The following is a 14,535-nucleotide window of genomic DNA, read 5'->3' as shown; positions in this document are numbered from 1 at the left end:
TTTAACTTTTTAGTGTTATGTCAGAACACATTGGCATATTCACTGTCAAAAAAAATCTATCTGCTTATCATGATAGGTACATCTCAACTACTACTAGTTACCTGCAAGTTATTATTTTAGTGGGTTTAGTTCCTAGGAAAATTTAAACATGAGCGTCTTTGAAACTATTTAACAAATGACTATATCTATACATTTTCTGGTGAGAACACATCTAACAGTGACAAAGTTTTTACTGTACATTGTTTAAGGTTTTGTTTGAAGTAGACCAGTTGTTTATAGCTGATTGTGAGAAAACCAGATTAACGGAAGAGTCTACCTTCTACAAGTGGCTGTTGTGATAATGTAGTGTTTTAGAGCTCCATCCATCATCCACTTTAACTCAGAGGAACTTTGCCAGCCTTTTGTCTTTAGAAAGTCTTTTGGAATGCTTCTTGTTGGTAGCGGTATTATGTGCTGACAGCACTGAACTAATGAGTCTAAATGAGAGGCTAATGTTGAGGAACTGGCAAGCAGATTTATTAATAATTCAGCATTAGGTGCATAGTTTTTTAATTGCTTCAGGAAACCCATTAACCTTCATTAGCTGCTACTTCAAACAATTTTATCATTTTATTATTAGTGAAATAAAGTCTCCAACACCACTGAGGCCTCCAGTGTAATGATTTTTTCCTTTTTTTTTACACTTTAAAAAAAAAAAAAAGAAAGAGGATGGCGCTGTTTACACTGTATGAACACGTTATAAACTGGAGGATGCTGATGCCTTTTATTCAGACTAAATCTGCTGGAGTACACTTCAGCACTTCATCATTTATTGAGGTCACTTTTAAACATTTCTACCATGTTCTCAGCGGTTCATGTCACACTTGATAAAACATTTAATAAATAAAATGAATTCTACTCTCTTACAAATGGTGGTCCTCGAAGTCAGAACACTTCAATAAAAAAGCTTTTATATTCTACTTTTTTTTTTTTTTTTTCCTGGAAAAATTTACAGAAGGACCTGAAACTGTCAGAGCTGGTTGACCTGGAAGAGTTTGAGCCAGGATTAAATAATCAGATAAATAATACTTTAACTAAATGCAAAAGCTTGTGAGCTTGTTCTGGAGCAGTTTAAGAACTTGAACTTGAATTATTCCTTTTCTTTTATAAAACTAGATAATGTGTTGATTAATTGACGCCAAGGCAAGTTTATTCAATTCATTAAATTCATAAAGATGGTCATTCAAAGTGCTTTGCAAAAATAAAGTTACGTTATAAATACATAGACAAGAATAAAGATTAAAAACAGAGTAGCTGATACAGAGCAATCAGGCTGGATTAAAAAAAATCATTCATTTTACAATAATAATTAAAAAAAATAAAATAAAATAAAATAAGAACACTCTTTATATGCACTTTTAAAAACACCGGTTTACAAAGTGTTTTGACAGAAAATGGGACAATCACAACAATAAATCAGTTACCAGATAACCAAACAGTCGCAAAGAAAGCTTCCAATGAAAAATTTTACAGGCAAAAATAGAAATACTAATTTAACCCATAAAGACCCAAACAACCACTGACCCAAAAAACCATCTACTGATTTGAATATTTAATACCTGTTGATCCCCCAATCCTATCAATACGTGTAAATAATTGGTGAAAAATACAGTTTGTCATCTTTTCATGGTCATCAGATATGACCCATTTGGACGTTCAGTGGCTCCGTAGTTACCATGGAAACACTGTCATCTTCTACAACATTGATTCACCATGGAGTAAATGTTAAAACCATGGTAAAACCCATGGAGTTGGATCAATGACATTGGATGGACACACTTGTTTTTACATTCAGTTATTGATATCTTTGCTGAAAGTGACTTTTTCTTCATTTTTTCTGTTTTGATATGATAACCTTTGAATTTACTCTGAGTTTTCATGAACATTTAAATTAAATGTAGGAAATTAAATATAGGAAAATACACGATTTACAGTGAAAAATGCAAAATACAGAGGATACTATCATAAATGGTGATAAATCGCTTTAAAAAAGGTTGAATAGAGAAGAAAATTCATTTGAGAACTGCCACAAAACTAGCACTGGGTCTTTATGGGTTAAAAAATTAAAGAAAATAAAACACAAATCAGCAGGATGAACACCCAATCCTGATAAAAATGCAATAAAAGAAAAAGAGACTACATGACATTATAAAAATAGTGGAAGTGGTAACACAGCAAATAAAAACAATACTAATAATCATCCGGTCCGTACAAGTACTCCACTCAGCCTCTCTCTGTATATTCATAACTGTGACTGTGAGTGATGATAATAACCCTGCAGCACGCCAGTAACGGCCTGATGATCAAACCTTTCAATAAGGAATTGATTGGTGATCATGTCTGAGGTCCTTAATGGTGGTTTATTGATAAGGAGAGGGAAAAACTAGGGCAAATGACACTGGAATTGGCCTTTATATTGGGTCAGCACAGTTGGTTTACCGATGTAGAGGCCATTACTGAAGCACACAGATGCGTTGTCAATGTGCAGCTGGATGAAAAGAGCGTCCACTGTGTTTTGTCTGATGCGGTAACAGACTTTGGCAACAACAACAACAAAAAAAAACGTGAAAAATGTCCTTTAAAATTTGGGTATTTTATAGTGTTTTGTGCTAAAAACAGCTGTATTTTGTGTTTGAACAGGTGCGACCATGAAGCTGATGGATGAAGTGGCCGGCATCGTGGCAGCCCGACACTGCAACACCAATATTGTCACCGCGTCTGTGGATGCCATCAACTTCCACCGCAAGATCAAGAAAGGTGAGGATGGGGAGTCACGTGGGTTTTTTGGGAATGAGGAATGGATGAAAATAATTTCGCAATGTGGTAAATTTTTAAGGGAAGGTAAAGGCAAATTTACACAATATAAGATATTACAAAGATATTATTGGACACCTGTAAGACTGAATAGATTAGGTCTGATGAATAACTCACTGTGTTGGAAATGTCAGAATGATAATGGTACTCTGATCCACTGTTTGTGGGAATGTCCAATCATCAAACGTGTCTGGATGGTTGTAGTTCATACTCTGAATAACTGGTTGGACAGAACCATCCCTCTCTGTCCAAGGCTGTGTTTACTGGGTGAAAAAGGACAAATAGCTAACGTATCAAATGAAAAATTTTCTGTCATCATGTTTGGGGTTTCAGTAGCAGTCAGGATTATTCTTAAACACTGGAAAACACCTAAAGCCCCACAGTTTAAAGAATGGGTCAACAGGATGATACAGACTGCTTCATATGAATGTATGCTTTATAACACAGGTGTCAAACATGTGGCCCGGGGCCCAAATCCGGCCCGCCAAAGTGTCCAATCCGGCCCGCGGGAAGAATTTGTGAAATGCAAAAATTACACTGAAACTTTTAACAATCAATGGTGTCATAATCATTTTAATTCCGGCTCCACATACAGACACATACAATCCAATTAGATTTCAACTGGGTCAGACCAGTAAAATATGATTAGAATAACCTATAAATAATGACAACCCCAAATTTTCTTTGTTTTTTTCGTGTAAAAAAGTAAAATTACATGAAAATGTTTACATTACCAAACTATACTTTTACAAAAAATGTGAATAACTTGAACAAATATGAACAAATGGAAATGTCTTAAGAAAAGTGAATGCAATTTTACCAATATTCTGCCTGTTACTAAATGTTTTGTGCGGTTGTAATGCACATGTGTAAATGATAAACTGATAAAAACGAGGAAGAATATCGGTAAAATGTTACAATTGCACTTGTTTGTCTTATGACAATTCAAGTTGTTCATGTTATTTAGATTTTTAAGGAAACTTTGTAGATGTAAACCTGATCATAATATAATTTTACTTTTTTCACTGTTATTTTTTTACTGGTCTGGCCCACTGGAGATCAAATTGGGCTGAATGTGGCCCCTGAACTAAAATGAGTTTGACACCCCTGCTTTATAAGGTTAACAATAGGGATGGAACCACAGCACCAGTTTGGGAACCATTCTGGTCTTACATAACTATGACTGATAGTCAGCAGGATTATAGCTGAACTACTTCCCTCATGTATTTATTTATCTATCTATCTATCTATCTATCTATCTATCTATCTATCTATCTATCTATCTATCTATCTATCTATCTATCTATCTATCTATCTATCTATCTATCTATCTATCTATCTATCTATCTATCTATCTATCTATCTATCTGTCTGTCTGTCTGTCTGTCTGTCTGTCTGTCTGTCCCTCCCTCCCTCCCTCCATCCCTCCATCCATCCATCCATCCATCCATCCATCCATCCATCCATCCATCCATCCATCCATCCATCCATCTATCTATCTATCTATCTATCTATCTATCTATCTATCTATCTATCTATCTATCTATCTATCTATCTATCTATCATTTATTTATTTATTTTTGAGACCTTCCACGCTTTGTAGCATTTTCTTTTTTATACTTTTCATGTATGTAGAGAAGCCCTCAATGTTAACATTAAGCAGCATTGTATGAATGTCGTGATCCAAGTGAAAACTCTAATAAAAACTTGAATTATAAAAAAAAAAGAAAAGTGAGGATGACACACAGATCGGGGCCAGAGCTCTCACTCATTGATCCTTAGAAATATCCTCAGGTTTGAAGTTGATCAAATAGCAGCACTAGCGGTGTTTGTTAGCGTGTGTGTGTGTGTGATACCACCGCTGTGCCTCCACGGGCTGTGAAGCTGCTTCTCACTTGCTTTTGCTTCCTTAATGAACTGTGCTTTCTTTGTAAAAAACCCAATTACACAATAATGTGGAAAAACCCAGCAGTCTATAAATTTAGCCGCAGACGCCGCCGCTTTAAATTGGGCCGAGTAACGTTAACAGCTGTCACATTGTTGCTAATCAGGGCCAGTTGTGTTTTCAGGGACCGCTGCTACATCTGGAAAAACACATCATTGTTATTATGATTTAACCATTTTTCCATTACCTAGCTCTGTCTCTGAGATTACTGTTTCCTCACTGTTAGACTTTGGCATCATTTATTTGCTATGCTCCTCCAGCACGTCTGTGAGGTCAGTCTAGATCATATGAATAAATTCCTGATCTGAACTCCATTAAGGGTACCACCGAGCACGATTATCCACTTAGTGACATGTTAATGGGAAGAGTTTGCTCTCTAATAATAGCTGATACCAGTTTTCTTACTTTCCATTCTGAAGTAAAACACTAGGTTTTATTGTCAACACAATCACACGGAAACATTGGATCAGTGTGAGGAATCAAGAGAGTTTATGTTGTTGTTGGTGAAGTCAGATGTAAAAGTATCTTTCTGAATATTTCCTCTGGCTTAAAAGAAATAATACGATGAAAATGAAAATCTGTTTTATATGGAACTGGACTGATGCTAACACTCTGTCAGGTGGGAATGAGATTTCTTCTAATCTGCATTAGTTCTGACTTGAAAATTACACTGGAAAAAATGAAAATCTTACCAAGTGTATTTTTCTCATTTCTAGTCAAAATATCTCAACAAACTTAAAATAAGACATAATCACCTAAAGAGTAACTTTTCAGTGAGATGTAAGAACTTATTTTTAGGCAATAGATCTTGAAAATCTTATTTCAAGAAATCTTACCAAGATAATTTTCACTTGATCCATCAACAGATTTTTTTTTTTTGCTCGAATTAAGCAAAAAAATCTTGAATTAAGCAAAAAAGTCTACCAATGGAACAAATAAAATGCATATAGATATTACATATTACGCATATAGATAGATTTCACTTCAAACATAAGTAGGCAAAAGAAATTCCAGATCCAAAAGGACATTCCAATAAATGGAAATAAATCGACCAAAAAAGAAAATTTCTTTTTATACAATTTATACAGCAATTTCAGTGTAACTCTTCCGCATCGTCCTACCCCACCGCTATGATGGAGCAATTAATAAGTGCTGTTACTAGTGATTAATGAGCTGATTAATGTACTGCTTAATTGTTTAAAAATAATGGTACCGACAAAGTAACATCTTCACTATTCCATGTACAGGGTGGAGAAGCAAAATTTACAATATTTTGATTGAAAGGGATTGAAAGACAGTGTATGACCTATTAGTTTATTGAAAGTCATGAGAATTTATTTGCCACAAGAAAATTGACATAATAGAAAATGTTTTTATTCTATGTGTCCTCCTTCTTTCTCAATAACTGCCTTCACACGCTTCCTGAAACTTGCGCAAGTGTTCCTCAAATATTGGGGTGACAACTTCTCCCGTTCTTCTTTAATAGTATCTTCCAGACTTTCTCATAATAGTTTTGCTCATAGTCATTCTCTTCTTTACATTATAAACAGTCTTTATGGACACTCCAACTATTTTTGAAATCTCCTTTGGTGTGACGAGTGCATTCAGCAAATCACACACTCTTTGACGTTTGCTTTCCTGATTACTCATATGGGCAAAAGTTTGTGAAAAGGTATGGATAATAGTGTTAGGTATGATTATGACATCAATATATGTTTGGTTTCAAAACAATTGACGTAGTGCCTGCTGAGAAAAAACAACTAAATGTTCAGTGTAAATTTTGCTTCCCCACCCTGTACATCATAGTCTCATCATTAAGACAAAGAAAAACAGCAAATTATCGCATTAGAGAAGTTAGAGAAATGTTTTTATTGAGAAACACTGAAACTGCTTTTTGTTCGTCTTAATGTATTTATGTTGCAAAGAGTAACTGGGAGTGGTGTCTTCAAACTGAGATGAGTGAAAAGCAGTTATAAATCATCTCCGTGTTTCATCTGTTCATGTTGTGGACATGATGTGATCCAGACTTTCAGATGTTATGATTAGCTCAGGACATGATGTTAACAAAGGGCCAAGTACAGCACTTCTCTCTCCTGGTGAAAAATGAAATGGTAAGGCAAATTTAAACACCACAGCTCAGCACCGCCATTCCAGGTCAGCTAGAAGTCGACTGAATCCACTGTATACGTGTCCCAGGTCCTGGAGAGACAGTGAGTGACAGCATGAAGGGAAGGAGATGTTTGAGACTTGTCTGGGAGTGACAGAAAACTGAACAGCACAGATTGGCTCAGATCTGTGTCCACTGCCTCTGCTTCTGCTTCTGGTCACTCCGGTCGCTGCCTTTATCTGTCCTCTGAGTTTAGGTGGTGTTGACATGATTTCCCCTGGCTTCCACAGAGTCTTAGGTGTTGTGTCACCAGTAGATTTCCCCATTTTGCTTAAGGTGGTCTGACAAAAAGAAAGTAACAGAGCGCTTTAGAAAACTAGTTGCAGGATGGAAACAGAAATCATCCCCTTTCTGACCCTACTTTACATCATTTTACTTGTCAGGTCACAATTAAAACGTCCACATATTACGAGTATACTTGACAAACAGAAAATAACACATGCAATGTTGAGCCGCATTATGTAATAAATTCCTATTATGTAATACAAGTTCAAAATGTAATAAAAATGTCACGTCATGTTGTAATAAAGTCGCATTATGTAATAAACTGACGCATTTTGTAATAAACTACCTCAATGCATTATGTAGTAAATTTTTTTAGCATTATGTAGTAAGATATTACAATTTGAGAAATTGATTACAAAATGCACTTGACACATTTTTATTTTCAGGAAAATGTAATGTGCTAAATTAATCTTTAAACTGTGTGGTTAAAGTTTGGATTACATTACCTATAGCTCCTGTAACTAATTTCTTCTAAGTTGCTCTGAAATTATATTGATTTGGATTGTTATTACATAATGAACCATGTTATTACATTTTTTTTTTTAAATAAAAATGTGTCAAGTGCATTTTGTAATAAATTTCTCAAATTGTAATGACTTACTACATAATGGGAAAAGTTTACTATATTATGCGTTGACGTAGTTTATTACAAAATGCATCAGATTATTATATAATGCGGCTTTATTACAACATGACGTGACATTCTTATTACATTTTGAACTTTTATTACATAATGGGAATTTATTACATAATGCGGCTCAACATGCACTTCATTAGCATCGTGGTCATATATTCGTTAAATTATAAACTGAACTTTTAAATGGAAAGTATAACAAATATACTGTATATATAACTTATTTTATCTTAAGACACACACATTTATTTATTATTGAAATCTATCGTTTTTATGCTTTTTATTCTATGTATTTGTTTGCACTGAAGGAGCTGCTCTTAAATCTCATTGTTCATATGTATAGTGACAATAAAGGCAATCTATCTATTCTGTCTATATACTACAAAATTAATTATGTTATAACATGTGGGCAGTGGTGGTATCATCAGGGTCTTCTGGCCTTAAGAATCAGAATTACTGAGTTACATTTACATCCTACATTTTAACCCTTTCATGCATGAATTATGAGAACCTTAATCAAGATTTTTTTCCTCTTTAGGCATGAAAAAAACAATGTGATTGAATTTTTTTACGAACCTATTTTTCATGGCGTTACAAAAATGTCCACTCAGCTGGACACCATGCATTTTTTATTTTTATTTAACCTTTATTTACCCAGGGAAGCAATTAAGAACAGATTCTTATTTACAAAGGCAGCCTGATGATCATTTACTGACATACTGTGTGAAAACTATGAAATACTTTTTTTTTTTTTTAAATGCTGCCAATCTGTTCTCACATTTTAACATACTAGAACCTCCTGAGACCCAGCAATGCAATTTTTGTCCTCTGTAGGGGACAAGAGTTTTACAGCTTTATTATAAAAAAAAAAAAAATGCTGTCCACTGCAAAGGACATTCCTTAGATAATAGCAAAAAAAATCTATCTGAAACAACTGTCGCATCATGCTGTTTCCAATCAAGACAATTATTAAATGTAAAAAAGCCAAAACTTTTCCTTTCCTAGGTCTCAGGAGGATAACACTAGTTATTACTTACTCAGATATGCCCCCAAAAAAATGTGTTTAAAAAAAAACCCTGTTAATTACAGTCTAATAACAATTAGCAATTGATTTACACTCAAATATCTTACTGCAGATCAGGTTGATCAAGAACAGGAAAGTTACAGTAATGTATGTAAGTATGTACAGTAAGTATGGGATGGTGCATTAACGTCCACTGTGTTGGTTGATATGCAAGCAAAACAACAAAATCCATGAATATACTAGAGAACAACTTTGAATAGCTGTCCACTGCAGTGACCACTATGCATAAAAGGGTTAATGTTTGTTCCGTGAAGATGTATTAACCCATAAAAACCCAGTGCTACTTTTGTGGTAGTTCCCAAATGAATTTTTCTTCTATATTTAACCTTCCTTAAGGGATTTATCACCATTTATTATCATATTTTCTTCTGTATTTTGCATTTTTTTCAGTGAAATCAGGTATTTTCCTTAGACGTTCATAAAAGCTCAGATTAAACTCAAAGGTATTATATTGAAAACAGAGAAAGATGAAGAAAAAGTGACTTTTTCAGTAAAATATGTCATTAACTGAACATAAACCAAGTGTCTCCATCTACCGTCATTGGTCAAACTCCATGGGTTTTACTGATGAATCAATGTTGTAGAAGATGACGCTGTTTCCATGGTAACTATAGAGCCTCTGAACGTCCAAATGGGTCATATCTGATGACCATGAAAAGACGACAACCTGCATTTTACACCAATTATTTACATGTATTGATAAGATAAGTGGATCAGCAGGTATTTAATATTTTATATCAGCAGATGCTTTGTCAGATGCTGAAGTCAGGTAGAACCCCACTGTAGGCCAAGGTATGAAATACACAGCCCATCGTTACATATGGAATACAGAGTCTGTGATTTTGTGGCTTCAATTTGCTCCTTTATTATTAATTTTTATTCTCCTGCTCAATCCTGTCCCCCTCATTCTCACATATCTCACCCAGTAAATCCAATTTCACAACCAAATTGGATGTTTTAAAGCAATTGCATGGGCGCTGTAATGCTGACGGAGCTGAGCGTCTGTGGAGTATTTTACTACGGCTTCACATGCAGTTCAATTACAAATAGGTGATCTGTTGGTTCTGAGGGATTTTCAGTCACTAAAGTGAAAAACCTAGACTGTTTGTGTTTAAGATTAAAAAGACTTTTAGATATACTTCATTGCGCCAGTTTTTAAGAATGAAACGAAAAGCAATTCCACAGAGCAAAATGGTAAGACAACTTTTGTGCCCTGAGCTCAGCCTTTCTGTGTTTGATTTTTTAGCCTCTCATGAATTAAATATTTGACTAACACCTGCAGAACAGAAAGTCAGGCAAACTCATCAAACCAGAGGTCCACGCAGCAGCAGACAACCTCATAAAAAACATAAAATAGACTGAAATGAGGAGTTAAAGGCCCTGTGATGAACTGGAGATACATTTAAGGTGTACCCCAACTAAGAGAAATGGAAGGATGGATGAGAAGTTAAAACCCAGGACATGAAACTGGCTGTTGTTTACTTGTATGTGAGGTTTGTGTGACTAAGTTTTTTTCTTAAAGATATAAATAGACTTTATTTCGAACATAAGTAGGTAAAAGACATTCCATATTTAAAAGGACACTCCGATATATGGAGATAAATCTATCAGAAAAGAAACAAATACCATACAAATGTATTTTATAGTGGTTCTTTAACAATACTTAATGTCTGAAAATGAGTAGGAAGAAACCGTGCTTATATTGTCCTACCTATATTTTGCATGACTGTTAATCAGCTAATTTAAAAAAAGAACAAATAATTACATACCATCAATAACTATGACTGTTGTACTCATGTTCAGTGTTACTATATCTCTGGAAAATCAGGTTTTTATACATCTAATAGGGTTTTTATACATCTTCATCATCATACATACATACTTTTTTATGTCCATGAAATAGTAAACTACAAGATAAAGTAAAATGTAGCTTTAACCCTGTTCTGAGTATAATGGTACACATGGTGGACTCTGAAACTTACCACAATGTCAAACAGAGGTTGAGAATGTGATGATCTTTGAGCCTGTTTACATGACCATAAAAGACCATACAGATAATTGTCATAATCAGATCTGACACATTTACACGCACTTCAGAAATGCAATTATCCAAAAACCTTACTGTAAATATTTCAGTCCATTATTAGATCTCTTTCTGAGTACGTATGCAGTGACGTTAGACTCAAACTTCCTGTTGTCTTCTGCTCATGTTTGACTATATCACTTCTATTTTCTACAATTTGTTTTTTGCACATGGGCAGATGGAAAAGAATGAAATAAATCAGTTTAAGTAAGTAAGTAAATTTTATTTATAGAGCACTTATCACTGAGAAACCTCACAACACAGCAACACACACACTCACAAAAAAAAACAAAAACAGATTAACAGGTATACACGCATGAAGACGTCAGAGTATTGGGGAGAAATCCAGGTGTGTTAATCTGGTTTCGCTGGTAAAACATATTAGCTGATGCTGTTTATGTGGTCACTTGTATAATTTGACAACTTCACTAATTAGATAATGATCAGAGTTTTAGTTTACACGTAAACAAGTTCAGTATGTGAATATGCAGAAGTGAATGTGAGACGAGTTGTTCAGGTACATCCGTATAACAGAGCATCGTACGATACTTATGCAGAACCATATGAGGCTCTGAAAGGTTGACTTTTGGTGGTTTTACCACTTGAGAAAAGCCTGCCTAAAAATCAATATTTTTCAAAATGTGCTATATTTAGATTATTTTTGCTGCTTTTTCTTGCCGTCCTTTCCCACAGGAAACTGCAGCCATGAAGCCTCATGGATTTGCTGACATAAAAACAATACTGCAGCCTGTGTTGCTGTGCCACTGGGTTTTAATAGGGTATTTTAAATTCAAACCAATAACAAATGAATCCACAAAGGCAGTGTTTTGTTTTGTTTTTTACCGTCTGAGTCCGGTGGTTTCTAACGAAACAATAACAAGTCCTTAGTTCATCCTGGAGACACATCCAGAAAATGAATGAGGTTTAGCAGAATGTGACTGCAGGGCAGAACAACTGAATATCTGAAATTTCATGACAGAGTTATATTCTTTATAAGCACTAATGTTCAGTTCCACATTATTATCAAGGTTTGAATAATTTTCAAACAGGAAGTTGCACGTTGAGCTGATTTCACCTATAAAATGCAATTTTTTAAAACATATTTGTAATTTTTTTGGTGCATTATCACTAGAGTTGATGAATTTAATCACAGTTGGGTCGTATGATTCTGTTTCCAGCGACAAAAACACACATTTTGGCATTTAGTGTCACTTTAATAATGATGTAAACTACAAAAGATTGATTATATACAGACAAATACACCAAAGTAACAAAGCTTTTTAAGGGAATAGTGTGTAGCTGTACTTGGATGGCCCTCAGCATTTGTAAATAATATTTTGTTTTGTTTTGTTTTTTGCTTAGTCTTTTTGTTGGTATTTATGCAGAGACTATACCGAAAATATGTTACAGACATGAGTCAATACAAAAAAGAACAATCCCCACCCCCCGCTTCCCACCCATGCTCCAAGAGAGCCCCACCCCACCCCAAAAAAAAATAAATAAATAAACAAACAAACAAAAATAAATCACTCTACCATTTAGCATATTGGTTTTAGTTCTGCATACAACCACATATATTGTATACATTGTAAAAGAGAAGGGGGATACATTTTTAGATTATACATGGAAATAGAGCAAAAGTGGATCCTAAGTTCTCTATAATAAAGGGTCTGTCCAACACAACATCAATATGGGTAAATAATTGTTAAATTCATCATTAAGGAAAAAAAAAAAAAACCTTAGTGCAATAACAGACAGTGGCATTTTAATTGGACTTTTCTCCCATTATTATCTTTTCCTTTTCTTATTGCATGTTTATTTAATTTATTTTCAAAGGTGCTTTAATCCTCAAGGATGTGCAGTCTAGTTGTAAACATGCATCTTTGTACCGTCTTTGTACTGACATTAACCCTGCAGTCTTAGTAAAGTTTGACTCTGAGTGGAGTTCTTTGATACATCACAAAATGGCTGACATGACTTGTGAGTCAGTTATTTATTAGCGTCTGTTCTTCTGTAACACCTACACAGTGCGGTGTTTCTTATTTCCCTCCCAACCACAGACAGGATCTGTGATGTAGTGTCAGACAATAACATGTATTCTTTGGCACGGCAGGCGTCAGTCAGACAGATGCTGGTCATTGATGTCAGAGCGCTCAGCCGCTGCTCTTCTCCGTCATATATTACAGCAGAAATGCCCAGAGGTACAAAGAATGAGAAGCAAGGCGTAAAACTTCAAAAGGGGAATGTCAGATGAAAAGAGATTTAAGAGCAAGGAAGCAGAGTGCTACAGGTGGCAAAAGAAAGAAAAAAGGGACATAAAGACACAAGAAAGGGATCAGTGCTGCACAATGAAAACGCACAGTGACAACGTTTACATGAACTAATGCACTTCTGTTTTTTCCCTCATTATGAAAAAGCTTTACATGGTCAGTGGAAGTGAATACTCTTCTAATGTTCCTGTTTACATGCAGCTGTGCCAAGCCATTAAGAATAATGCTTTCCTATTGTTTTCTACTTGTGGTAAACGTTCTACTGTTTGAGCTCAGCTTCACTCTTTTGTTCCATTAGCCGTATCGATACTTCCTCATTATTCATAATCCAGTTAATATTCGATTACATTCAACTTTATTGTCATTACACATGTACAGATACAAGATAACAAAATGCAATTTAACATCTAAGCAGAAGTGCATTCAGTAGACAGTATGTGCATAATATACAGGATAGAGTTTGGGGTAATATAAATATACTATATGGATTATATACTTTATTGATTGTTATATGGGTGCGTCTATGAAACTGGTCTTAAAAACAGAACAAAGGGGCTAAAAATTCAAACCGGATGTAGACTAATGTTATAAAGTGAGTTTGGAAGCAATTTGACTCTATTTTAAAAAATAAATACTGAGATAAAAGAGAAACTATTTTTCAGATAAAACACATTTATGTATTGTTTTATATTATTTTTCATACAAAAATCTGTGTGTAACAGTAAAAAGGATGTGAAAATTACGTACTTCTATTTTTTTTTAATATCTTTTCATTCTCTCACAGGCACATTTTGGGAATCAAACTAATTATGTAAAGCAGAGTGTTTCACAAAAATGACTGCTGTTGTAAAATCACTCACGATTTATATGTGTTTAAATGGGCAGGTTCTATGTGTAACGTGAGTGGACACAATGGGTTACACGCAAAACCTGGAATGAGACTGCAATTCATGAAAAACCCACATGTCTGGATTAGAAAAACCACTAGGATCGACAAATTTAACCCAGTGTCTTATTTATAGCACTATATAAGACTATTTACAGCCATGTTTTCCAGATCAAATACACTGACACCTCGGTAGCTTTTCCTGTCCCAATTTTGATCCTATTTTTGGCCCCAATATTTTATGAAGAATTCATTAAGTTTGGGATGGCTTAGAGCAAGAGTATGTATTTTTTTGCATTTATCTGAGGTCATCATTAGGTACATCCTA

At 34.6% G+C, this 14,535-nt stretch overlaps 1 protein-coding gene across 2 annotated transcripts in view; it reads left to right on the top strand.

Annotated features, from left to right (window-relative positions):
* Positions 1 to 14,535, top strand: part of acot7 (acyl-CoA thioesterase 7) — a 139,595-nt gene that overhangs the window by 73,995 nt on the left and 51,065 nt on the right. For both annotated transcript variants that reach the window (XM_030139370.1, XM_030139371.1), the window contains one exon: positions 2,680 to 2,796. In XM_030139370.1, coding sequence (XP_029995230.1) covers positions 2,680 to 2,796 — 117 coding nt within the window. The remainder of the gene's footprint in view (positions 1 to 2,679; positions 2,797 to 14,535) is intronic.

Source organism: Sphaeramia orbicularis, chromosome 7 (genome assembly GCF_902148855.1).
Source record: "Sphaeramia orbicularis chromosome 7, fSphaOr1.1, whole genome shotgun sequence".
Taxonomy (NCBI): Eukaryota; Metazoa; Chordata; class Actinopteri; order Kurtiformes; family Apogonidae; genus Sphaeramia; species Sphaeramia orbicularis.
The sequence above is the reverse complement of the archived record's forward strand: the minus strand, read 5'-3'. Positions and strand labels throughout refer to the sequence as shown.